General features: G+C 36.5%; 2 protein-coding genes across 5 annotated transcripts in view; one reads left to right on the forward strand and one right to left on the reverse strand.

Annotated features, from left to right (window-relative positions):
• UPF3A (UPF3A regulator of nonsense mediated mRNA decay) overlaps positions 1–16,562 on the forward strand; it is an 18,585-nt gene extending 2,023 nt beyond the window's left edge. Inside the window, exons 2-10 of one of the 4 annotated variants that reach the window (XM_072413429.1) lie at positions 2,590–2,696; positions 5,296–5,402; positions 7,891–7,989; positions 9,439–9,549; positions 10,918–10,973; positions 11,061–11,219; positions 11,542–11,699; positions 13,028–13,325; positions 16,174–16,562. In XM_072413429.1, the coding sequence (XP_072269530.1) occupies positions 2,590–2,696; positions 5,296–5,402; positions 7,891–7,989; positions 9,439–9,549; positions 10,918–10,973; positions 11,061–11,219; positions 11,542–11,699; positions 13,028–13,325; positions 16,174–16,350 (1,272 nt within the window). In that variant the 3' untranslated portion in view covers positions 16,351–16,562. The remainder of the gene's footprint in view (positions 1–2,589; positions 2,697–5,295; positions 5,403–7,890; positions 7,990–9,438; positions 9,550–10,917; positions 10,974–11,060; positions 11,220–11,541; positions 11,700–13,027; positions 13,326–16,173) is intronic. The other 3 variants (XM_072413437.1, XM_072413443.1, XM_072413450.1) reach the window with 3 other exon arrangements.
• Positions 16,563–16,706: 144 nt separating this feature from the next.
• LOC140332163 (F-box only protein 36-like) lies at positions 16,707–25,928 on the reverse strand. The gene is made up of 4 exons (XM_072413459.1): positions 25,518–25,928; positions 24,372–24,480; positions 20,118–20,290; positions 16,707–17,938 (listed from the first exon to the last, which is right to left on the reverse strand). The coding sequence occupies exons 1-4, from the start codon at positions 25,611–25,613 to the stop codon at positions 17,780–17,782; spliced, it is 537 nt and encodes a 178-aa protein (XP_072269560.1). The 5' UTR covers positions 25,614–25,928; the 3' UTR covers positions 16,707–17,779.
• Positions 25,929–27,616: the final 1,688 nt, after the last annotated feature.

Genomic DNA, 27,616 nt, shown 5'->3' on the forward strand with positions numbered 1-27,616 from the left:
TGATGATACATGTGATCATACATGTGGTGATACATGTGATAATAACTGTGGTGATACATGTGATTATACCTGTGGTGATACATGTGATTATACCTGTGATGATACATGGGATGATACATGTGCTGATACAGGTGATGATACTTGTGATAATATATGTGATGATACTTGTGGTGGTGATACATGTGAATATACATGTGATGATACATGTGGTGATACATGTGATAATACATAAGATGATCCTTGTGGTGGTGATATGATATATGTGCTGATACATGCGCTGATACATGTGTTGATACATGTGTTGGTACATGTTCTGATACATGTGATGATACATGTGATGATACATGCGCTAATACATGTGATGATACATGGGCTGATACATGTGATGATACATGTCCTTATACTTGTGGTGGTGATACATGTGATTATACATTTTGGTGATACATGTCATAATACTTGTGTCATCAGGCAGTCATGTAGGTAATTCCTTTCTGCAGACAGTTAAAGGTACAAAGGCACATGATGATGTTGATGATACGTGTGATGATACTTCTAATAATACATGTGATGATACATGCGCTGATACATGTGATGATATTTGTGATGATACATGTGATTATACATGTGTTGATACATGTAATGATACATGCGCTGATACATGTGATCATACGTGTAATTATACTTCTAATAACACATGTGATGATACATGCGCTTATACATGTGATGATACATGTGCTGATACATGTGGTGATACTTGTGATGATACATGTAATGTTACATGCACTGATACATTTGATGATACTTGTGGTGATACATGTGCTGATACTTGTGGTGGTGATACATGTGCTGATACATGTGCTGATATATGTGGTGGTGTTACATATGCTGATACTTGTTGTGGTGATACATGTGCTCATACATGTGAAGATACTTGTGATGATACATGTGCTGATAGAAGTGATGATACTTGTGATGATACATGTGCTGATACCTTTGGTGGTGATACATGTGATGATACTTGTTGTCGTGATACATGTGCTGATACATGTGATGATACATGTGCTGATACACGTAAGTGGTCTGGGTGCATGATGGGGGCTGTGTATGGCGATCATTATCACATAAAGCACAGCAATAGATTGTATATATGTTTATATAACAACCAGCAATAGGGTATATAATAATGTACACAAACAACAGTAGTAATACAAAATAACAAGTAAAGGGATGTTTCCAGAGCACAAGAGTTGATATAATATATTACATAGGAATTCTTATATAAGACATTAGTACAAATGTCTTCATCAGCCAGCACAAATGACAGTAGTTATATGCAGACAGGTTGATAAGGAGTTTGTGTCCCTTGGCAGAGGCCCTCTGGGTTTGGGATGAACAGATATGAGGCAGCACCATGGACAGCAGCAGCTCATATGGTAAATATAATGTAATCAGCTCCAATTCTTCCCAAACCCTCTTCTTCCATTCATTTGGCACACATATGTTAGTGTTTACAGGCACATCGTCACCTAATCCAGTCATGTAGGCAATTCCTCTCTGCAGACAGTTATAGGTACAAAGGCACACACATACACACTGCTTACTGGGAATAGGGCATTGAGATTTGGAGAGCACATGGCCTACCTAATACACATTGATCAGGGGTGAGTGGCAGAACACTAGGCTGGAACACTGTTATATGGAGCGCCCCAAAATTTTATCCTTAGATTAAGCTCCAACACCAGATTTCAGACAGGCTGGTCCAGAAGCATAGCTCATTAAGTATAAAGGCCTGAGGAGGGGTATTAACAAGCATCATCACAAAGTGACAGTGTCTCTTTAAGGTGTGGAGATGCTTATTGAGATGTAAAAAAACTGACTTTTGCATGCATATCAGACTGACTTAACAGTGAGACAATTAAACTCTAGCTGCAGAATTTTACATTTACAGAAAAATCAAGCATATTTAGAAAATCTTAAACATTGTGTTTCACATGATGGCAACATGTGCCTGACAATTGTACAATAAAGAAAAGCTGAAAATATGTCAGAGATGGTGTTTTAGAGCTTAAAAAAAAATTTTTTCAAGTAATTATTATCAATATTGGCTCTATGCGTTTCACAGGATGAAACTGCTTTTTCAGGAGGTAAGAATGAGGGTTAATATGGAGGCGTCTTCATGAGGTTAAAAAAAAAAAGGGAAAATTCTCACAAAAAACACAACATGCATTCACAGTTAAATTTATATTACAGAGATTGCAAACTGTCATGTAAGTTAGTTTTATTAGGTTGGTTAGGTGGAATCTGAAGTCACAGATTTTATAAACTTGCAGAAATTGCAAGGCCTTCCACTTCTAACTCTCCTAAAGTCATCCTCAGATAAAGTTACTAACATTTTTTTTTGATAATACTGAACATTTACTATAATCTTGCACTGAACTTTCTTTCATAAAAGCAATTGCAATCACTTCTCTGTTACACTAAAAATGCATATCCTAATATTTTGGTATCATTTGTAGTTTTAACCCTTTCAGCAGACTTCTCCTTAAGTTATCATTGACCTTTGCATATCTATAATATTATTTCATGCAGGTGGTAATTCGTCGCCTTCCTCCCAGCATTAGTAAAGAACAACTAGAAGAACAACTGCATCCTTTGCCTGCCCATGATTACTTTGAATTTTGCACTGCTGATCCAAGGTATGCATTATATAGGGGAAATCACTCTTATACTTAATTTCAAACTTCTGTTGAGTCATTCTGAGTTGTTTGGATCTCTCATAATGATTGAACCAAAGAAAACATAGGATGTTTGGTATGAACAAGTTTTGGAATTGAGTATTTACCCCTTTATGTAAGGATTGCAGTTGCTGTAATCTCAAATGAATAACTCCAATATATCTGTTATAACCTACAAAGCTGCCCACATACATCTGTACTCCAAACATTACCTTCACAGTGGTACAGCACATTTTTCTATGTATAAAACATAAACTCACTGCTGCACAACTCATTGCTAAGAGCTTTGGTGGGGAGTACTAATACAATGGGCATGATTTATTAAAGCTCTCCAAGGCTGTAGCGGATATACTTTCGTCAGTGAAGCTGATCGTCAGCAATCCTGGAATGGACTTCTTCAAAGTCACGCTAGCAAATGTTTTGAATCCTGGACCAGATCCATTCCAGGTTTGCTGGATCACCCAGCTACATTGAAGCAAGTGTATCATCTCCAGTCTTGGAGAGCTTTATTAATTCAGGGCCAATATGTGCAACATCCTGCTGCACCCTCTTTGCAGTGACCATCTGTCTGCATTGCATAGCAAAGCACAGAGACTGTGTTTAAAGAAGGTATGTACTGTATATTGAATAGAAAGTTTTAAAAAATGTAAATAAAATATTAATGAACAGGGTGAAGGGGGAACTGATAAAGGCAAACTTTAGCTTTATTCATCTTTGAAGTTGATGTAAATCCTAACTGAATTACATTTAGTTTGCATAAAGCACAATGTAACCTCTTTGCAGACACTTCCTCTCTGCATGCATTCCAGCAACGGATACATTGCATGTCTCAGTCCTGTTGGTGGCAACAGTAGATCATGACATAATATGTTGGAATGGGCAAATTTAGAAGCCATAAATGATACCTGCATAGGGACCTTAATGCCAGGATTTAAAAATATAATACCTGTGCTTTTATTTAGTTTTACTAACCCTGCATCATCTAGTAAATAGGAGCTACTGTTCTGACAACTACCTGACCTCATATTCAGTCCTATAACATTTCAGATGCATAATAGTGTCAAATAACACAGCTTTGTAGCTGGAAGGTAGCACTTAAGTTCAGTACTTTAGGTGTCCCTTTGACTCTTAAAACCAAGTTTAAAGTAAGTAAACCAAATAAGGGATCAAATATAAAACTTTTATCAAGTTATATATACTGCTTTTATATTACATATAAATTCTTGTATATGCCCAGCCATGAGGGAGCCATGAAGGATCAGCCACAAATGGCTGCAGTGATTCTTTCACTCCTAATGAAAATAGGCTTGTTTTGTCATCTTGGAGGGTAACATGTTTGCTCTGAAAGTTTGTTACGTGCCTTGTTTATGTAGCATGATTTTTACAAATTACATGTAAAATAAAAATAATTGAAACAAATTAATTTTTAAAAGAAATGTACTATCCAAGTTTTAGTTGTATGGCACAGATGTAAATTAAGAGGAGTGGTACAGTTGTTGCTTGGAGAGCAAACAGAAACATACTAAATAAGAAATGATTGGTAATTCTGGGGTCTACACAAATAAATGTTTTGTGGTCATCTGTGGGCCTGGAATGTTTTCTTGTTTTCTTGATCCTTGACACTCAATGTAAACTTTTGCCCCAGTTGAGTTCTGGTCATGGGTGGTCTCTTTGCTGTAGGCTGCTGCAATAAATTGAGGTTTCATGAAACTTTGAAAAAAAAAAAGGTTCTGTTAGAATTACAAGAAACTAAACACCTTGGTGTCTATTTATAAAGTTGTAAATCTGTCATTCCCTGAAATATTTTGTGGTGGAGAATCAATTGGTGCCCTTGAAACACATGAATCTGGAAGATTCTCCACCGGGGAATGTTTCAGGGAATATCAGATTTACTGCTTTATAAATACACTCCTTTGTGTTTTAAAGATTTATGTATTTTTCTCTCCTCCTGGGCGAGTGTCTGTAAGCAGCATGTATCAACACAACATTTAAGGCATCACACAGCATCAAAATTCATTAAAAATGATGGAATCATTTATGTTATTGTGTATACTTTTTGTACTTTGTTTTAAAAGAAAATTGTTGAATAAAGTTTGCAGGCATTTTAATGTATATTGATGCTGCGTGATGCCTTAAAAGTCCAATCAAAAGCTGGGTTGGTACATACATATGTTTATATGGGAATGTGCCATAGATTATTGATTAATATGAAAGTAGCAAAAATGTATTAACAAATGTCCCTAAGCAGTACCCAGATCAGGCAGGATATAACACAGCTTCTATGAGAGCTTAGGGGGGATCAGGCAAACTGTAGGCACCCACCACAACATATGCCTGACGGTAATAACTGTGTACACTTGGCATTTTTTATGCCTTACTGCACTAACATTTTTGAAGTTTGAAAATTTCCCTAAGCAATAAGTAACTCAGACTGTCACTCTTTAGTGCCTCCTATGACCTCAGAAATGACCTTTCCTTATTTTTAATTTAGTGATACATAACTTTTTGTTTCTCATTTTCTAATTTGTCTCCCTAATGTTCATGTGTTTTTCTTTTTCAGTTTATATCCACATCTTTTTTCTAGAGCATACATTAACTTTAGAAATCCAGATGACATCCTCCTGTTTAGAGACAGATTTGATGGGTTTATCTTTATTGACAACAAGGGTGAGAATAAATATTTACATTTTTGCTTATTTTGTGCTCATGTAACAATGGTTTTACAAGTACATACACTGCTTTTATCCCATGTCAGTGATGACCCAACCTTGGTCCTTTTGGCTTAAGGATTGTAAAGATTAAAATTTCCATTGTCCTTCTACTTTGCGCATATCATCCAATAGTATTCAGTCTAATTTTAAATTCAAACACAATGGGCCTGATTTATTAAAGGTCTCTGGGGCTGGAGAGGATACAGTTTCATCAGGGAATTTGAGTGATCCAGCAAACCTGAAATGGATCTGGTCCAAGATTGAAAACATTTGTTAACAAATAGCAAATTACTTTTAAGTAATCCATTCCAGGTTTGCTGGATCACTCACGAAAGTGACGAAAGTGTATTCTCTCCAGCCTTGGAGAGCTTTATAAATCAGGCCCATAATGATTGTCTTTTATTACAGAAATCTCCATGTCATTAGGTATTTATTGGAATAATCTCTGTAGTGTCTTTTAAAAATGAAATAGCAAAGTTGTTAGCAGGAGCAAGTACCAATATGACAGTACATGTTTTCAATGAATAGGTAACTATTTCTCCCTTTACCTTATCATATTGATGAACTCTGAAATGGCAAATTAAAAAATGCTGTGGTTGTCACAAACAGAACACATGATGACAGCTTTCTCAGAGCTTGACTCTGAGGAAACACTTATAACACTATATTTAAGCACTGGTTTTCTCTAAATGTCCTTCATGTCGTAGCTCACTGCATTTCAGTATGATCATTGGAGGTGAATGGTTTTCCCTGATGCAGGTGTAAGATCTTCAATGAAGAGTCCTGTTTAAAATAGATTGTGCACATGGTATTGTTCTTAAATGGAGGTTAGTAGGGAACATGTGAATCACAACAGTTAAATGGTGAAAAGATGTCATAGTGCTTTGGAAACCATTTTTTCTAAGCTAGAATTTTTATAAACTGCAGACCTGCATGCAAGATGTGCTGCAGGAACTTGTTGACCAAGACACTGATGTAGAAAGGAGATACTGATCCAATTTAAGCAGGAAACTCCCAAAATATAGACAACATATGCTCTACCAAAGAAGGTAACATACTTCTTTGCCCAATTATTTTGAATCCAGGCCTGGAGTGTCTTGGAAGAAATGGGTGAGCCAGACACTCCTTCCTTTTCCAGGCCAGGTTTTAGGATGGCTAGGAAGCATCTGGCCTCTGATTTTAAAAGAGCACCTGCCATTGGAGACAGGGGGACATTGCAGAAGGAGGAGGAGGAGTGCCTGGCCCACCCATTTGTTCCAGGACACTTTAGGCCTGGATCCCAGATAAAGGGCTACAATACTGCAGCAATACCAATAATAATAGTCCTATACAGGCCCTTTCACCCCTTTTCCAGGGAAACCTGAGGGTTATGATGCCAAATACCCCCTGAATTTGGCATCATAATATTTATTGTGCTACACATCATATATTATCTTCTGTGAAAAAAAACTGCATCTCATGAGTGGGTAGGAATTTCTACAAAAATGGTAGGTTCAGACTACACAAGGAGGCCAAAAAAGAATTTTGCAAGCATGGAACAAAATTTTACATCAAAGAATTTGTTTTTAGTGTGGACATATGACACACCTCTCCATTTCATTTTGGAGCTTGTTAAGGTTGTGAGCTCTTCCTTGATCGTTTACCTTTACACCAATAACTGCACCTCTACAGGTCCATCTGTAAAGGTTGTGAAGTTTGCAGACTGATTTACCATGCTTTATTCTACATTGTGTGGAGGAGGTCAGGGCTTTGCTTCTTTTTCAGCTATTTTTTTCCTGCTGATTTGTAATCTGAATACCCTAGAGTAATCCCAGAAATATTTCCAGAAATATTAATCTCCTGGATTGTAAACTGGGCAGGTCCTCTCCTCCTCCTGTGTCACTGTCTGTACCTGTCTGTCGTTTGCCCCTGTTTATTGTACAGCGCTGTGTAATATGTTGGCGCTATATAAATCCTGTTTATTAATAATAATAATAATAATATTTATTCAAAAGCAGGGAAGTCTTTGGATTGCCAAACAAATAGCAGCACAGTAGCGGTATTACCAAATTGCACCATAAATTTTACTCAGAGACAGCATTATTTTTATATTTTATATTCAGCTTTCAGTCTTAAAGCACAGGAGTACCTAGGCATAGTCACACATTAGGGTGTGCACTGCTTTTTTTAGGAGTAATCTTTTGAGGTACTTTTTAGGCACCATAATTTTACAGCTAAATGTTCCCTGAATGAGAGAAGAACTTGACTTTGTAAAGCAGTTACTAGTTTCTATTTTATCGTTTGACTCTTGCATGATTTGAGGATACTCTGTTCTTCTAGCTGATCTATACAGTACTATGCACATGGAATACTAATTCTTTTGTGTCTTCCCCGATTGTAATCATGCCAGTAACCAAGCACACTATAAAATACTGCTTTATTAAGACTGTAATTCTTTCCCTCAGGTCAGGAGTATCCCGCTGTTGTTGAATATGCACCTTTTCAGAAAATTTCCAAAAAGAAACTGAAGAAAAAAGACTCAAAGGCCGGAAGCATTTCTGATGGTATGTAGTGTTATATAAGTGGTTTAGTTTTTCTTTATAAATTAACAACTACTTTATATAGATTTCCAATAACTAGCGTCATATTTTTCTCACACTAATCCCACCTCCTGCTTGTTTTATGTTTACTATGTGTGTTCTGTAAGCATAATATGTTTTGTTGCGGATCACTAGGTAATGTCTAATGATATTTTAAAATATTTTTGATATATAGTTTTTATTCTGGCTTTTGTTTCTGCTTGGCAAAGCAAATATCAAAGTTTTCCTATGCATATTTAGGCTGCAACACACCTACATATAAATGGCATTTTGGACAAACCTTTTATGTTTAGTAATTGGGGTAAGGAGAGAGCAGTAGAATGCTAGTAGATGCTGCTGTCTAAATCCAGTGAGTATCACGGGTTGATGAATAACCATAACATGTACTTTTGTTTCCATGCAGGGCAGCATAATCACCTAAATTTCACACCTTTACCACATACTCACCTACCCTTTGTTCCCTTGCAACTCCATTTGGCCACCTGGAACAAATAAAAATATTTTGCACTTTTAGATATAGGGTGTCTTTTTCAGGGTTTCCATAATGCAATGCTGGATATCTGTGTGGGCAATTTCCAGGCAAATTTTGTCATGTGGCAATGGGTAGAATGGGTAGAAAGACCTTAGGCTAATGTAAGATTTGACTGCAGTGTTTCAAGCTAGCATGGGGCTGTTCTTTCAATCGCCATGGACAAACAGAGCATTGGTATAAGTTGATGGTAAGATAAGAATAAGCAGCTGGGAGTAGGAGGGCAGCAAAACTTTGAGTATATGTGAATGGATAGGTACAGGTTCATATTACTCTGCATATTTAAAAGAACTATGCACTGAACTGTACCAACAGTAATTAGGTCTTACACCTTAAATTAACTAATACTCTTCAAAACATATACATTCCCCAACTCCCTGTCTATTAGATATAACGTTTGTTGTTATTTTAACAAATAGTTTAAAATCTATAAAAATATGCATTAAAAAATAAGTATAAATCAATATACACTCATGTTAAATATTAAGGGGACACTCATCAGCAGAATGGAGCACCTAGTGAAATAAACATCTGGTACATCAATCTGTCCTGTAGTAGGGCCTTTATACTATGATTAGGGCAATAAATAATTCAGAGGTAGGGGGAAATGCCTAAAACTTGAGGGGGAAAAGGAACAGACCAAAGAATCATGGCAACTAACTCGCACTGTGGGAGTATCAAAGCCCTATAATTACCCAGGAACCCACGAGGCTCCACCTGTAACTAATATATCACTTTGAGTAGGCCAATCATTTATATACAAGAAGACATAATGATCACAAAAGTTAAGGGTCCATTTTATTTTTTTTTCATATGCTTACTGGTATGGTATTAACAATATTTATTTAGTCAATAGCTATTTAACTGCTTGCTTTCTTTTTTAGATCTGGAGTACAAGAAGTTTTTGGAAAACTATTGCGCAGATGAGGAAAAAATCTGCGCAAACCCAGAAACCCTTCTTGGAGAAATTGAAGCAAAGACAAAGGAACTTATTGGTCTGTTCTTTATGTGTGCGGTGTCCTCTGGCGTCATTGTGAACTGTTATATCCTTGTTAGTAAGGATTGTGAGCAACTGTTAAAGAAGTTATACTTTATACTAAAAGTGGACCGTTTCTTACCAGTGTAAATTTTTTTCCTTTCCAATACCCTACTTGCTTTGTTAAGACAATTTGAAATGTGTCCCACTTCAATCCTACATTTGAATGGATAATCCCGTAATAGATATTGTAACCCACAATTGGATGAGCATTCTTCAGCTTCATTTATCAAATGTGTGGTAGGGAATCTGAACATATGGAGGATATGAAATATTCATTTTTCTTATACAACAGATTCAGAAATATGCAAATAACATTATATAGAAACTTAAATTGTAATATCTTTTATTTAAAAGAAGAGCTTACTGTGCCCAACTTGCTCCCCATCGTTCTTTTAATCTTGTAAGAAGATTTAATAAACAGTAGGGAGGGTTTTTTTTTTTGGGGGGGGGGCACATTTTACTTTTTAAGGTTACGATTTGCATATAATTTAAGTTGCCTATATTACTGATCATTTGGAAATGCAGTTTACACTGAAGATATGTTGGCTTCCTCAGCATCTGACATCTTTCAACCTATATAACCATTATTCAGGAATGATGTAGGAGCAGACAAAATAAACCACAGGAAGGACCCAGGCATTGGACACACCTAGGAGTGTGTCAATGCTAAAGATTCTTCAGAAGCTTAGTTCTTCAAAAGAGGTCTACATGGATTCTGGAGTAGGTACGTATTAACTAGATTTAATTTAAAATCCTCTATCATAAAACATACTTGTGAATGCCTTTGTGCTAGTTTTATTAAAGTTGTTTATTATAAACTTTTAATGTTTGGTAGCTTCCAACGGTATTTCTCAAATTTTGTTCCCTACATTGGTAGACTATTACAGTAAAATTTCAGATGTCTTTTTGCAAGAGGTCTTAAAACTCCCTCTCCAATGCCATCCCATCATTCGGTCAAATTAGGTGATAATTGTCAGCTCTCTAACATGAATATGTCGGTGAGCCCACCCTTTTATGAAAAAAAGAGGATAAGTTGGTTACCTGTGATGTTTTGGTCTATGGTTGGCAGTTAATGGACTTTTTGCAAATCCCAGGATTCACTGCAACCCTATAGTAATGGAAAACCTAGATCTGTTTCCTGCTTGTAACTGTTTACTTAAATTACACAATTGTCCTACAGATCAATTCTGAGCCCCTTTATGATTACTGAATTGTTGGCACACATTACACACATCAGGAAGCACTGTCATGACCTGACAATAATAAATATATGTAGATTTATACATAAATACTGTCACATCATCTATACCATTCTGATTTACAGCACGAAGAACAACTCCACTTCTTGAGTATATTAAAAATCGAAAGCTGGAGAAACAGGTGAGCCAGACAGCAAATCACCAAAATACAAGAATGATTCTTTTTTTTAGAACATAACAGCAATGGTTGATTTTTGTTGTTTTACAGAGAATGAGAGAAGAAAAAAGGGAAGAGAGGAGAAGACGTGAGTTGGAAAAAAAACGTTTAAGGGAGGAAGAAAAGAGAAAAAGAAGAGAAGAAGAAAGGCGTAAAAGAAAGGAGGCAGACAAACAGAAGAAGCTATGTGAAAAAGAAATTAGGATCAAGGTGAACATACCAGTACTAATACTTCAAACTACTTGTGTGACAATTTACAAAGGTAGTTCATGGATTGAATTATGCCAAACTAAGAATTGTGTTCTAGGTACCAAGGTTCAAGATGCCATCCTTTGGAATGTTTCCTGATGAGGAACAAATAATAGATATGTTGTCCATACATCTTAATGCTATAAATATTAACTTTATATGGTTTTCATCACAAGGGTTCATCTAACATGATCATAATGGTTTTTCTAGGCTAATATGTACAAATACTTTTGCAGTGAAAAATATGGTAATGTATTTTCACTATAATACATTCTGATAATAGCTTCTAAAAAAACCTGAAAAGGGAGATGATGCCACCAGTGAGAAACAGAAAGAAAAAACAGAAGGAACTGAGGTGGAAGAAACAAAATGGGAAAAGTCTCCATCTGGATCCACAAAGAGTCGAGCCTTTGAAAGCTTTGTTAAGGACCTTAAAGAAAAGTAAGCATTGCCTATTTTACTTTTTAAATAGTTCACTATTGTTTTTTTGCAGAGTTGTTTTTTGCTTTCTTTTAAAAACTTTTAAAAGACTTTATATTGCCATATTCTGCCACTTGAGTAACATCATACAAACAGTAATTGGAAGATCTGTATATTAGTGCATTCCTGTACTTTTCTAATCCCATATAAACAAGCCAACCTAAATCATATCTAAAAGGTGCTGCACTACCATTTAAGTTGAAAAAGAAAAATCAAATAAAGATTAATGAGACTAAATGTAACAAATATTAAAATAAAGCAAAGGTAACAAAATCTGATTAACTCTGTAAACAGTATGCAGGTATTCAACCTTTTATTTTATGTGATCAATTAACATATTTATTTTGCCTTTGTCTTTCCTTTTTGTCTTTTGCTTTGTTGCATTTTCTAATTCCTCCTACCACCGTGCTTAGGTTGGCATTTCTCAGGAAACATGCCTTTAGGTGGATCTGTTAAAAGGGAACCAGTCAGAAATAGTCATTTACAGGAATGTGAATCTACATTTTTCAGTTTTCATTACAGTGCAGCCTTACCTCTTAGACATAGGTGTGTGTTCCCTTGTTAAATTTTTTCTCTTACTCTAGATGCAGAAATCACTTTCTGGCTGTATGATTATCCCTTGCCCCAGCTCAGGTCTGATACTCAACACATTCTGTGGCATGCTGGAGGAAGGTAAAATGTCAGTTAATAAAGCCTTTAGTTTTCTTTTGCATAATCGTGACATCAAAGGGTAAGAGGGAAGATTCAAATTATTACAAATGCCATTTTGTGACTGGTTCGCTGTAAATGCCACATGACACCCAATGAGTTGTGTTTTTTATAAAGACCTGCACCACTGGAGATTGCCTTGACCATAGCTACTTCCATGTATCACTATTTTGAGAATCTACTCCCTACAAGATGTTAATGGATACCCCTGACCAATATACTAAGTCTATCCTAGATGTCTATTAAGATTAACAAATCAAAAATGCACTTCCTTTAGAAGTTATATCAATCTCCTGTTTTTGCATTTCCCTATGTTAACACCTCAAAACAAAACATTTCTCAAGCTCTCCTATGGGTGAAGAATTACCTATTTCTACAGTTACTGTTTGTGAATCAATGCACAGGGTACAATTGGAATAGTGAGATTTGCTACCCAAGGTGGAATCCAAGGTGTTACTGCATGCTATAATTTTATACATTTTTTTAATAATTTACAAGTAAATTGCATGTGCATAAAAAATGTTATTCTGCAATGGTTTAAAGCTAAATTTGAGCCTGGAAATGTTGTTTGTCTATGTCAGGACACAGAATGACAGTGACAAAGAACAAAGGGATATTGATCGAAGATACCGGGATAAAGAACAAGAACGGCAAAGGTATCATCGTATGGATGATACCAGAAAGCAAAGGAGTCATTATGAGTTTGAGAAGTATCTAAGGAGGAATGAAGATGATCAGAAATGGGGAAAAGGATACAACCAAGATCGTGTCAAGAAAGGAGGCCACAACAACAATTATACAGCGGAGGCAGTAGACAAACTGGGTAAAGAGGACAAGTGTGATGACATGGCATCCAAAAAGGAGCGCATAAGAAATAAGGTTCTTTTATTCTTTTAGGATCATTTCTCATTTGCCAAAATGCCCCGGTAAAAAATACTGTTCTTTATGCATTCACAAGATAAGGCATAAAGAAGCACATTAGATAAACTGTATACAAAACAATGTAATTACTCAATATCATTTTTTTCAAGCAGCATCTTCCCTGGATGTTGGTACTGTTATTTTAATGTGTGATTAATATTGCCAAACATAATCAGCGTAGTAATACACATGCACACAATCGTAACCTGTACATTTTTTGTGAGTGACCAGAACCTGCAGTCAAGTATACATGAACTATAGCACATTTTCTTCAATACGTGCCCACAGGATATAACTTAATACCATTAGTAAGGCTTTGTACACACATGCAATAATTGTCATTGGAAAGGATCTTTCACGATCCTTTCCAACAACAAACGACTGCACGGTGCATGAACGAGCGATGAACATACAGCACTATTCTGCTCTATGGAAAGGGGAGAACGAAAGAGCGGCACCCCGCTGCGCTCTCTCCCCTTCACTTTCATTACGATCGTTCATCGTCCATCATCTGTGGATCCGCTAGGACGGTCCTTCAGACAATGGATGACGAGCACTGTACACATGCAAGATTCTCATCCAATATCAGCCCTGAGCCAATTATCAGACGAAAACCATTGCATGTGTGTACGTAGCCTAAGTTCTATTATGCAATAGGAGTTATTAATTCTGCAGTGTTACAGAAACAGAAACTGGCAGCACAAGGGACATGAAGGAGAGCCAGTTTACCATCCACCATAGTGGCAGAGAAAGCAAATCTAGCAGTCATTACACTAGCCTCAGGATAAACCTAAAGCTAAATGCTTATTTTTTTTTAATAAATAGGGAATTGTTTAAACCTCACACAGGCAGTTTAAAAAAAATGACAGGTGCTCTAAACCAGTGGTCGCCAACCTTTTTGGTCCCGCGGACCACTAAATTTACTGGCTCCTGACGACGCATGCGTGGGGAGCCGGGTGTCACTGAAAGGAGAGAATCCTCCCCCATAGTGATGTCATGATGGCATAACCCTGCCTATTTCCCATCACAGATCTAAGCCTGCGATCGGAGAGTGGGCGGGTTGTATCCAGGGACACAGCCCGCCCACTTCCCTGAGCCAGGAATTTGTATAGGGACATGGTCCACAGCTCTGGCCGATGCGCCTTCTTCTGACCCCGCTCAGGGGTGCACCGGCCAGAGCGGCGGACCACCAAAATTTTCTCGTGGACCACCGATTGGCAACTGCTGCTCTAAACCCTTCCATAATTCAAACTATTCAAAACTTTAACACACTTTAACATTTTATTATTAATATTACAACTGCTTGTAAATTGTTTTTGCAACAAAAACTGTAGCGTATCCTATTAATGAAAACAGTCATACATTATCTTAATTTAAAAATCTGAACATTCAGTCTTTATTATAATTGTGCACCTATAAAAACGTATATTATTTAGCACTTACAAACTGTTAGGGGTAGGAGGAGAGCAAGGCTGATTTACTAAAAAAGTTAAGAATATTAACTTCAATTATCAAATCAAGTAAAAGCATCTGCACATGATTTTAAGTTAACAGTTTAATTTTTATGTGATATTTCTAGTCAATATTTCCATATTTTGGTGAAGTTTCTCTTTAGTAGCCTAGCTCAGAGTGTCAACAGTTGAGAGGACAGTAAATATCAGTATTGGTATAGTATGTATAGTATAGTATACATAGTATACTATACTATAGTATGGTTATAGTATGGTTACATAAGGCTGCATAGGGGGCAAAAATAGGTAGTGAATCGGCCCATAAGGTTATAATTTAGGTATATTTATTGTGTAATAAATAGCCTAATTTACTCGATTCCTTTTATTTTGGTAACTATACCAGCATAAAGTATTAAAAGCATTTGATTATATCTGTAAGTGCAACTCCCCTCCCCCCAAAAAAATAAATAAAAAATGTTGATTCTGCTAGGAAACCTTGTGAGCTGATAACTTCCTGTGCACTTGTCTGTGGTGCACTTATGTCTGTAGACTAGAAAACACTTCCCAGCTGTGGAGATAATGGGATGAGGATGTGTTTTAAAGTCATCACACATGTTCCTTCCTAGAGTGACAACACTGGCAACATTAGCGCATAGATACACACATATAATTTTTTTTTTACCTTTACCACTGCACAACAAGTAAATAAATGCTCGGGATAATTATTAGTGAATATAACTTTAACTATTGTTTGGTATTGTGCCTTCTCCTAAAACAACTGTTTGTGGCTGTAACACAGTATTTTATTATATTCTAATTATAAATAATTTTGAAACACATTGAAACATAACAAATAACAGGTAAAATACTGCATAAAGTAAAAATTCAGTAAACATTGTGACAGTTCCATCACACTCCATTAGGTATTATCGATCTGAATAAAATAAAATCTTTTTCACAGCAAAAAATATTCTTGTTGGCCCTATTAGGGGATCCTCCAGTGCTCCCAGCCTGGAATCTTATATTGCAGTACTACAAGTAGTGGTTATGTGTTGAACGATGTTCCTAGTCAATACAACATTTCCCACTTAAAGATCAGCCTGTTTCCCTCATGTTAGTACAAAGGCTAAGTATTGTTTTCAGACCTGTATGGCTACCATGTACAATGTGCCTGTAGTTCTCTGCTTTGTGGAATAGTACCAGTTCCTGATGTACATTTTTTACCCTGGAATTTTCTGTCACCGCCTTTGCAATGTCACTTTACCTATGTCAATTCAGGTGGTCTAGTTGTAGTTTTATAGTATATTGTATTTCAGAAACTGTCATGTTTTATGTCATCTTCATTCTGTTAACAGCTGGTTGTGGCTTACCTTGCGCAGGATCGCCCGGCCATGCAGCTGTACCAACCAGGAGCTCGCAACCGCATAACTACAGGATTTACAAGTAAATATGTAGAGGAGGCTTGTTACAGAAAGAATGATGCAGACAATATATCAGGACGAAGCTCAGAGAAGAGTGAAGGCGCTGGGTAAAACGTGTGCTGAGAAGAAATTGCTGTGTTCAAGTGCTCTGTCCTATCTAAGACAGTGGGGCCTTAAACTATTGACTACTGAAGATTAAGCCAAACCCCATCTTGCCTGCCTCATTCTTTCCCCGGAAAGGGAAGTGGAATAACATTTGCTACAGAGTTTTGTTCACCCTCTTAGTGCCAAAGAGCTCCTAATAAATTTTACCACATCCATTATATGAAGTTCAGTGTTCTTTTCAGGTGGTAAAATTGTTGCCTGGTTCAAGTATTACTATTTTATGTCATCATTTCTAGCTATATTATTTCAGTTATTATACACAGGTCCTTTAGTGAGGTCTTTTGAGGTCAGGGTTGAGTAGGATTGATTTTTGTTCCCTGGAAAGTGATGTGAAATATCTGGAGTAGATGCCCCATAAATCAGTGTAATGAACACTGATCTTTGTGTCATTTATTATTTTACTAAAGCAACTCACAGATAGACCTAAAGTGTAACTAAAGCTCCACTTTTAAAAATGCTCAAGCAGGGCGGTCATTATTGCAGAAAAGGACAGGCAGTATCCTTGTTTAAAAATCCCTTGTATCTGTCCGATTGCCCTGAAAACTGTGAAAAAAGCTGAGCTGCAAATGCATAGCACAACTTTGATTGCTTGGATACCCGGCAATCCTGGCTTCCCAGAAGAAAGAAGGTGGGGACGCCCTGTGACAGAACAAGGACAGGTGAGCATAGTGGGTTTATCTCAGCTTTAATTAGCCTATAATTTTAAACATTCACAGGATGTCTGAAATCAGAGGGAGAGGGATCAGAGGGAGCTTTGAGTGCTTATCAAGAAGCTTTAACTATCTGTTTCTGGCTAGTTAACCATCATTAGTACAGTTTATAAAAACCATAGCTTCATTGAAGTTAAACTGGTAGACCATCCCTGGCACTTCACTTCTAGTGCATGAAGGAAATCAGTGACTTCTAAAAATGTAATCATTATAGATGTAATTAGACAATACGTTTAATGTCACACAGTACAGAATCAAAGGGGTACGTAGTAGTTCTGAAAGTTCTCCTACTCACAGGCAAGACAACATTACCCGCAGTATATCACTGAGTTAATCATTTTCAATATATTCTGCACATAAATATTTCAGTTCAGATGGTAGTCCCAGAGCAGATCGGTCTGAATGTCTGTATTCCATATCCTAGCTGAGAGTACACCTACAATTAGCAGTGTACAGTTGGGGGTAAAACTCCAACAGAATGAAAAATCAACTTTTAGTATCCATATTTAAAATATCAGGCTTGCTTGTATGAGGTGACTGGGCTACTACAGACTCCAAATGTTCTAAATAGAGAAGCTGTTTTCTATTTGTATGGTTTCATAAGCTACATTTACCTATACAAACCGTACGCCATATAACTATTAACAGTAATTTGAATTAGTCTTCTAAAACAAAGTACTCCTTCGTTTGCGCATCCAGACTGGACGTCCGGTCTTCTGATTCTCTTTGCTTGTCTTCAATGAACCATTTTTCCTTCTAACAGCACTGATATTTATCACCGGCTTTGGTTTGATTTTTTCCCAGAATTCCTCGCTGCTGCAAAGCTGCGTTAGAAATGTTTACACAGGTCAATAACTATTGTGCAAAAATCCAAACACTACATAAACATTGTGTAAAGTGAAAATAAAATTGTTCTGTTATTACAGGTTTATTATGAAATAGGGAGTCTGTACAGAGACCACTTAAAATTGTAAAATTTAAACTTTGTGAAAATGAATTGTATGAAATGTATTCTGAAAACAAAGGAGTGATTGCATTTAAATTGGAGAAGAGAAATTAAGCATGCAATTGAAGATGCTGTCATTTGCAACCAATCGGATAAATCTTTTGCATTTATAGTAAACAAAACATGGATTTGATTGGTCAACATTGTCAGTTTTTTCAATTCATTTTTTTTCTCCAGTTTTAAAGCTGAACTCCAGCTAGACACACATATGAACTGCATATATACAAAAGAATATATCTTTTTGCCTATCCAGTCCTGAGCTTTACACAGCCCCATCACAGACCACAGCTCTGTCTGACTTTTTTCTGCTGCACTTCCAAGTTTTGTGTATCTCCAAGATTATGAATGGATAGTAAAAGGAGAAGCAGCAGGCTATAAAGCTCACCCCTTAAGCTACATACACACTTCCAATTATTATCGTTGGAAAACGAACGACGAACGTTCATGCACGATATATATGAACGATCGTATAGCACCGATCCTGCACATAGAGTTAACGACACGATCGTTCGTAGATATTGTACACACAATAGATACGATCGTTTGAGCGATAGAGGAACTATGTGCACGACAGGAAAGTGAACGGACGTTCGTTCATCACGCATGCTCTGAACATGGACGATCAACGAACGACCGTACACACGAACGATGTTCAACGATCGTCGTCCAATCCGATCCGTCGGTCCGGTCGTTCGTTTCCAGCGACTTTCCTCGTTCGTCGGCGTCGTTGGTTACTTTTTTACGAACGATTTTTTGCCCAATCGATCGTTCGTCGTTCGATTGGAACGATAAAAATTGGAAGTGTGTACGCACCTTTAGTCACCCCTCCTATGATCATGCTCCTTGTTAGCACATTAGCACTGTAGCTAACTTAACTGATTAAACCTTTGTGCTGCTCCTTCCTCTCCAATTCCATGCTGTGATGTACAGGGACTGCACAAGGTTTATAGCTAGTTAGATTAAGGTATTTACACATGTTATAGTTTATATTAAGAAATGCAGGGCTTTTTAATCTTGTGTCTATAATTTCCTCCTGGAGTTAATTTTTATTGCATCAGCTCTACAGTTCTATATCTAGATTATTTCACAGGCTATTGGTTTTGTTTCGGGTTTCTGCTACTGTGCTATAGATGACTTTAAACCTGTATTAAAAAAATATATATTTTTTTGGCAATAGGAACACAGCCAGCTGTGCACAACGCATTAAAAATGAGTAGACAGCATTCCTTTAAACAGTGGACAGAGCTCCCAACAAGAACATGCTTTAGAACACAGAACTATTACCTACAGATGAGTATAAGGAGCCTGGAACAAAATAATCAGCTAGTGAAATGAAAGCCCTGTATTATGTGATAGGATATATTGTTATAGATATAAATGCATCTGCTTTGAAGTTTGTTTGAGTAAACACCTGCATAGGTTGCAAAACTGCAAGCTGGTGGGGTTCAAACCCACTGAATTAAACTCACACCTCTTCCTTGTGGCAAAGAGAACAGCTGGCACCATTTGCTTTGAGGAGAGAGATAATATTTCATGTTCTCCTGCCCTGGAGGAACACAATACTTCTTGCCTTGTTCCACTGGGAGACGTATCAATCATTTCCAAAGGTGATTTATATAATCTGAACATCCCTCCAGTGCTGACTGTCTGACACAGACAGGCTACCCTGACTGATTTTAGATACTGGGATGATATAGTTATACCCACTGTCAGACCTACACTGGTGCAAAAAAAAAAATTTCCCTGGCACAGAATGTGGCAATATGTGTAGACCCTCTGGGACATTATGTATCAGTGAGAAGATATTTCCCAGGGCACCATTTGCCTTCCTACTGGATCAGTGTGTATTAAATTCATGTACTCTTTTAAATTATCCCGAGTGTCTTTGGGTACCTTTCAAAAAGACTTCAGAGAGTAATCAAAAGATTTTACTGGTAAATAAAACATGATCTCTAGAAAAGACATACCTAATACATTAACAGCTGTGTTTTGCTTACCCTCTGGTACGTCTTGCACGTCTCTGACAGCTGCCTAATGTCTTGTGTATCAAGAAAGGATAAGATACGAATCTTAAGGCTATCAGGTATCCGAACAATGAAATCAAATTGCCCTCTGCACAAATTCAATACATATTCCATTGTGGCTTTGCCAAAGATCTTTTCTAGTGGCTCTGGATGGTTGAAAAAGAAAAGTGGTTAATTATTTATTGTGAAACTGAGCAATGTTTTACAGTCAAGGACGCAAAAGAAAATAATTCCACAGGAAAGTATCAGGAGAATGAAAATGCATTTTATAAATGACACATAGATGATGTAAAGTAAATAATAAAAAAATATATATGTTTACTATTTTTATCTAAAATGGTCATATAACATTTTTTCAGAAAACTGGCAACCTTCCCTTCGATGATGCCTCCTTTGCTATGTTAGAATGTGGAGAGGTTTTTATTAAATGTGTGGAGAAACACAAATGTCTTAATGCTTATTTTCCCTCTCAAACAAGCTCAATTTAATATTGTACTGCAAGTGTTTATTGCTTTTACTGTATAAAGGCTTTGCTGTAATTTTTTTATGTATGTATGTATGAAAGGAGGTAGTCTAAGTCACATGGCTTCCCTGTGTACAGTATACTATATAGTAAAAAAATCTTAACTCTAGAACATTAAATACTTTTAAAGGACTCTACTAAAAGCAGCTAAAATAAATGTGCAATCCATTATTAGCCAAAGTCGGTAGCTGAAATAGAGCAGGGCAGAGTTAAAACTGTTATATAGCCTTTTCTTTATTTAAAGAAGCCTGCCTGTCAGCATTTTTTTCTAGAATAAACTTAAATTTCCCAACATGTGAAAACTTTCCCAATTTCTGGCAACATGTTTGACAACAGAAAGCGGATGAGACCTTCATAACCTACTACACATTTTTCTTGTGCCCTTGGCACCCTTACATTTGTTTATAGTCAGGCTTAGTCACATTGTGATGCTTGTAGAAAAGCCTCTAAGCCAGGGGTGCCCAACAGGTGGATCGCAATCTACCTGTAGATCGCAAAGGCAACGCGAGTAGATCACGGAGCCCTGCCTTTCAATAAAAACTCTACACTCACAGAAGTTATTAAGTCCAAGTTTTTATTGTTGGTAGATCATTTTGACTTGGTCATTTTAAAAGTAGCTTGCAAGCCAAAAAAGTGGGGGCACCCCTACTCTAAGCTATCTGCCTGTACTACAAACTCAATATCCCATAGGTGTGGATGAATATAGTGTATCTGGTTCTCTACAATTATTTCTTATGCTTAAGGGTTTTTTGTCTAAACTGGATAAGATGTTGGCAGCACAGTTGGCTCAGTTGCTAGCAGTCTGCCCTTTGCAGTGCTAGGTCCCAGGTTTTAATCTTGTCCAGGACTCTATCTACAAATAGTTTGTATATTCTCACCATGTTTGTGTGGTTTTCCTCCCATATCCCAAAAAACATGCAGTTAGGTTAATGGTTTAGACTGTTTTAATGACATATGACTATGGTAGATAGACATTAGATTGTGAGCCCCTGGAGGGACAGTTAGTAATATGGCAAAGGACTTTGTAAAGTGCTGCATAATATGTCTGCGCTAAATAATTACTAGTTGATAATAATAAGGTGTTAGACCAGGCATCAGACACTTATCCTGATGTTAGGAGCTGCGTGTAGAGACTTCTGCTAGTTCCTAAATTGTCCCCTTAGTTTGATTCAGTTTAGGACTTCCTTGGACATCACAATCAAAGGTGACAGAAATACTTAGGTTCCTCATACTTGCAAACTGAGGTCCTTGAAATGGAGTCCATGTCTTTTCTCCCCACAGGTGCTTCTTTTGGTCCCAGAAGGGATATTCTAAGTATTCTCACTCTTTTCCAGGACTCAGTCTAGCCTGAGTTGCTTTGACTTTTAAATTCTCTACAGCTTGAAGCTTCACCTCACCTATGGATAACAGGATTCTGATTTATGGGAATCACAGACAATATTTCTGACACATGGTTGGCTGGGGTTGATCTTTGTGTGGATCCATGTGTGTCCTAAGACTATTGGCATCTTTATTCAGGTGAATCTCTTCCCTGAATTCTATGTCAGAGTACTTCAGGACATACTAGGTTGATGGGACAGTGCTCATATCTCCTATTCAACACCATGGCATCTCTGGAAAAGTAGCCTCTTCACTGGAAGAGAAAAAAGCCCACATTGTATGATCATCATACCTGACCTATAGCCAAGGCCCTTACAATATAGCTGTCAGATCAAAAGCATCCATGTAGACCAATCAATTATATACTGGTAACATCAACGATGACTGACCCACATGTTTGCACAAATATACTTACCAGAATGTAAATAAAGTTCAGAGAATTTTTAATATTTCCCCTGGCACTAACCATTTTTGTAAAATAAAATGTTACATGAGAAAAAAGTGCCCAGACATGCCTCGGCATTGTGAATTGTATAATGTGCTGGACCATTTGGATACAAAAGACAGTAAACAAGAAGACTCTCATATATTCAAATAAACAATGTAGGTCTACACTAGTATGTTATGAGCATATTCATTACAGTGCGGGAGGTGGAAATACTTTGGAAGTAGCCTGAATCATCGATGTTGTAATGTCCTGCTTTTAACACTGCACTATGGCAACTGATACATTACAGTTCCTTGGCTAATGTAATTTAACAGGCTGCACCATTTACTTGTCAAAGATGCATTGCAAGTCTGTGATGTTTGGCAACTAAATCATTGTTATAACATTTCAAACCTTGACAGTGTGGTTTGTATGTAAGATGTGTCAACATTTTCCAAATTACAGAATGACATCCGAGATTCTGGCATAAAGCCATTGTCAAGGACATTTGTAAAAGTCAAGCATTTTTTTTTATTGGCTTCTTTATCACCTCATGCAATATTTCTTATATAAACATTAAAGTGAATTTTATACTATTAGCCATGGACATTGTTAGTCAGAAAAGCCACTTATTTTCCTTTACTCTATCATTTTGTTACAGGGTCCTGATTAGGCATGAACAAATTTAACTGGGATATTGTGTAAAGTTTGCTCAAAGTTTGAAACTTGCAAAAAAAATGTGGTAAAGCCAAATTTAATTTAAAGGAGCTTATCTTGGAATCCTGGTCGTTTGTGCAGTTTATAAAAAAACAGCTATTGCACATCGGTCCAGGCTTCAAACCTGTAGTCCTTGACTCTTAAAGCTCTCAACAACAATCAGCATCCCATCTTTCCAGGAGGTGGGCCAATGATGACCCCAGGGAGAATGAGCTCCATGGGACCCTCCCTGTCAGGACTGGGTCAACAGGTCAGTGACAATTTTTAAGCAACCTTATACAACAAGGGTGCCCCAGAAAGGAGGAAATTGCTTTTAGTCTACTGACAGGGCTCTTCCACAAACTGTCTAGGCTAAAATAATGTTAACATTTTGGGCATCATGAACAAAAATATGTTTACCTAACATTTCAAGAATACCAAAATTCTGATACAATATCTTGAAGTATTTTAAGTGAGGATTTTACAGTTCAAGTGTTGTGTTACTTCACAGAATTGTGAGCGGCTCCTATCATGTTGGTCTGAAACACATACCACTCACATACTATTAGGGAGGGGTTTTATTAAATGAAACCTATAAATGGTCTGAGAGACCCCTAATTCGAGAATTGTCAAACTGGTCCACACATAACAACCACTCTGTCTCTTTCCCCAGCCTCTTTTTTCTGGCAATTAACACTCACAGTTTTGAGAAAAAATTATGCAATTTTCAAACTGTGCCAATTCCGGGAATTAGCTGAAAACCCATGGTATTGACAGACTCAGACCTTATCCTTAATCCTGACTTCTCCTGATTGTATGAATAAAGACACAAACTCATTTTAAAATTGGGTTAGGCAGAGACAAGTTACAAAATCTGCCCTTTCCATTTTTAGCTATTAAACTTTAGTGTCTGGCAATAAACAAGAGCTAAATGATATAAGTCTTTACCTAATTATTATGGAGGAGGCTAATATTTGTATGCCTTGTATTTGAGTCTTTATGAGTTTTATGAGGTCCATATGCAGTGTAGAGAGCCGAAATGTAAACCTTTTTTGTTGCCCAGTTCTGTTGAAATTTCAGATACTGGACCATAGAAAGCATTTTTTCTGAAAACTGGTATTCAAAAAATAAATTAGGAACTTAAACCTCTAATCAATAGAAAACTGCTACATTCACTTAGCCATGTGCCTATAAAGCTTACTATGCATTGTAGTCATTAACAAGAATTCATTGTGTGTTTTCTTTATTTCCCATGGCAGCATTTTTCTGTGTTCTGTCCTTACCGAAATCTTCCAGGATCTCAAAATAACCTATGAAAAATCACAAAGAAAACAGTGCTAACACGATTGCTGATAAATTAATATACTGTAGAGTTAGTTGCTATTTTGGAATCTGTTGTGACTAACTAGTATGGTTGTGTGTGATACAGTATTTGAGTGGTAAAAAATGTAACAATGACTGTGTAACACAATAGGACAACAGATGCAGGCCAATATAGAAAGCACAACTATTATATTTCTGCTTTTCCTAAAGCATTCAGTACCACATTCTATATGAAAGATGAAATCAGGTTTGCAGGAGGAATGGTTGTTCTGTAAGCTGATGCACAGAGATCATTGGACAGATTTACAGCAGAGAGAAAGTTTGGGTGAGTATTATCAGTATAGTGATATTCCCTAGCAGTCTAAAGAATAGGCAAGAGGCAAAGCATTAATACTGAATTCACTAACCTTGTTAGTTTTGTTATTCTTACTATGTAGCAATATAGTATATTTGCCATGTGTAGATCATAACTAAATATGGATCACTTAAAACTGTGTTAGTAGGTAGGATAGTTCTTTTATAAAGTTTTAATTACATAAAAGCCATTCACTGTGGAGTTTAAAGAGTCATGTAAGAAAGCACCAATAAATGAAATTATAAACTTTAAATAAGCTCTAAAGTTGACTTTGTGTTAATTTTTTAACCAATGATTTAGTACAGAACAAGCATGTAATCAAATTGTGCAGCTTTACATATGTAATATTAACATGTGCCTTCTTATATATGTTTATTTATCTTGCCTGTGGCTTCTAACCCTACAAACTGACATTTGTGTGGTTAATTACACGACAACTATAGTAATTTTTTAGATGATTCACCATCTAAATAAGAGAAATGATAAGAAATGTAAAGAGTTTATCTACATGTCTCCACAGCTATAATAATTTTAGAGTAAGTATTTAGATTTTTACACACCCACAGCAACCAGTTAAAAATTATGAATATTGTTATTTACAGTTTTTTTTTGTTCATTTCAGTACTTCGGCTTGCTAATTCTTACAATGAAATTAGGTATAGCCCTTACCTCGTTTTTTGTTATAACCAAATGATGAAAGTCTTTGCTGGGAGCAGGAGCCTGGCACTGAATTTCATACAATGTGTCCTGTAGAAGAGATGCCATTAGAATAAATGTGTTATCCACTGCAAATTCCTGTGGTTTATATAATCTTTTGCTCTCTGTATACTAAGATCTACTTTAGACTCCCTTCTCGGTACGTGGTCTGGCAAATTGAACTTGACTTGGGAGCATCATATTCTTGGGTTCCGCCTGCTGAATACAAGTGCTAATCTTTTATTCACCAAGCAAAGCTTACTTTGTTTACAGAGTAACCTGCTGAGCTTCTGGCAAGGAGACAAAAATAGATATTAGGACATTTAAATAAAAACCAGGAGACATATTAAATATTACAATGTAACAGCTTTAAGCCTTATTGTAAATGGATCACAAACCTTGGTCACAAAGAATATGCTTAAGAACTTGCATAATGACCTAAATTTGTTTCCTGGCAGGTGTATTTGTACACACTTACATGATCCCTGTACACAAATTGAATGAAAAGTATTATTTATTCAGCACACTTATATAGTATAAATATGTTCTCCCTAACATTTTACAGGATGTGCCACAATACAGTTATCTTATGGGACAGAGTATAGAACCAACCTGGGATAGAAGGTCTAGAATGCAATTTCTGCATCAACATAATGAGAACATATTCAACAACATTTTTAGGAATCATATACATCAGCACATAAATAATACTATTTAACTGATACTATTGCCAAGACATTTTCTTTAGTTTTGTATAAAGTTGGTTGGTTTTCCCAACAAAAGGCCTGATTTATTAAAGCTCTCCAAGGCTGGAGAGCATATGATTTCATCGGTGAAGCTTGGAGATCCAGAAAATCTGAAATAGATTTCTTAAAAGTTATTTGCTGTTTGTTAGCAGATGTTTTCAATCCTAGACCAGATCTATTCCAGGTTTGCTGGATCACCCAGCTTCACTGCTGAAAGTGTATCCTCTTCAACCTTGGAGAGCTTTAATAAATCAGGTTCAAAGAATGAAGTAAATCCTTCTCAATGTAGACACAGCAATAAAATCCTAATAAAGGGTCTAATATTTCCATACTAAAAATGTATTGTTACTGTTGACTTTGTCACCAAAGGATACTGCTTACTTTTCCTCCTGTGACTCACAAGTATACAGTTACACAATAGGCAGCATGGTGGCTCACTGGTTAGCAATCTGGCCTTTGCAGTGCTAGTTCCCAGGTTCAAACCTTGGCCAGGACACTGTACCGAGTTTGCAGGTTTATCCTGGACTTTGTACAGCGCGGCATAATATGGCACTATATAAATACTGTGTATAAATACGGGGTAAGGCTCTATAAAGTCAGACTTACTGTTTACTCAAAAAAAATAGTCTGCCATTTCTAGGTATAATATTAAGCATTCATCCCTACTGTTCATAATTTAACTTCTATTTGCTTCGCTGCCATCCTTTTGCACCCACCATTCCTTATACCAATTAGTTCCAGATATTTCACCTAGGTGTGAAAGACTCTGAATGGACACATGATCACTTTAAGACATTATTCTCCAAATATATTATTGTGACTTTAATGAATTTTCCTACAAGAGAACTAAAAAACATAATTTGCTGATTACTTTGAAGCCAAGGGCATTAGAACATTGCAGTAAGATAAAAGTAATTTAAATGAGAATTGTTTTTAAAAGCATATGAATGTCATTACCACTAAGGTTTTAATTTATTTTCTGAGTAATAATATTATTAATTATCAATAAAGTTTTTCTCTTATTTGGAACAATAATTCTGAAAAGTATTTTCATCAATATTTGATAAGGAAGATCTGTGTAGTGATAGTATTCCATTAATAGATTCTTTTTCCTTATTTTATGTATCTCTTTTTATTTTCTCCTCACATAGACTATTCTGTGCAGCGAATGTGGCACTGACTATGGCTTGAGTTAAAATTGTAACAATGTTGTTTGAGGACAGTTTTTAGGTCCCCAATATAGTCCAGCCTTTTGTATATAATAGTGGGAGGCATGCATGTACTGTGTAACACCACTAAGGCAAGAAGACTAAGAATCCAAATATT

This window comes from Pyxicephalus adspersus, chromosome 1 (assembly GCF_032062135.1).
Source record: "Pyxicephalus adspersus chromosome 1, UCB_Pads_2.0, whole genome shotgun sequence".
Lineage (NCBI taxonomy): Eukaryota > Metazoa > Chordata > Amphibia > Anura > Pyxicephalidae > Pyxicephalus > Pyxicephalus adspersus.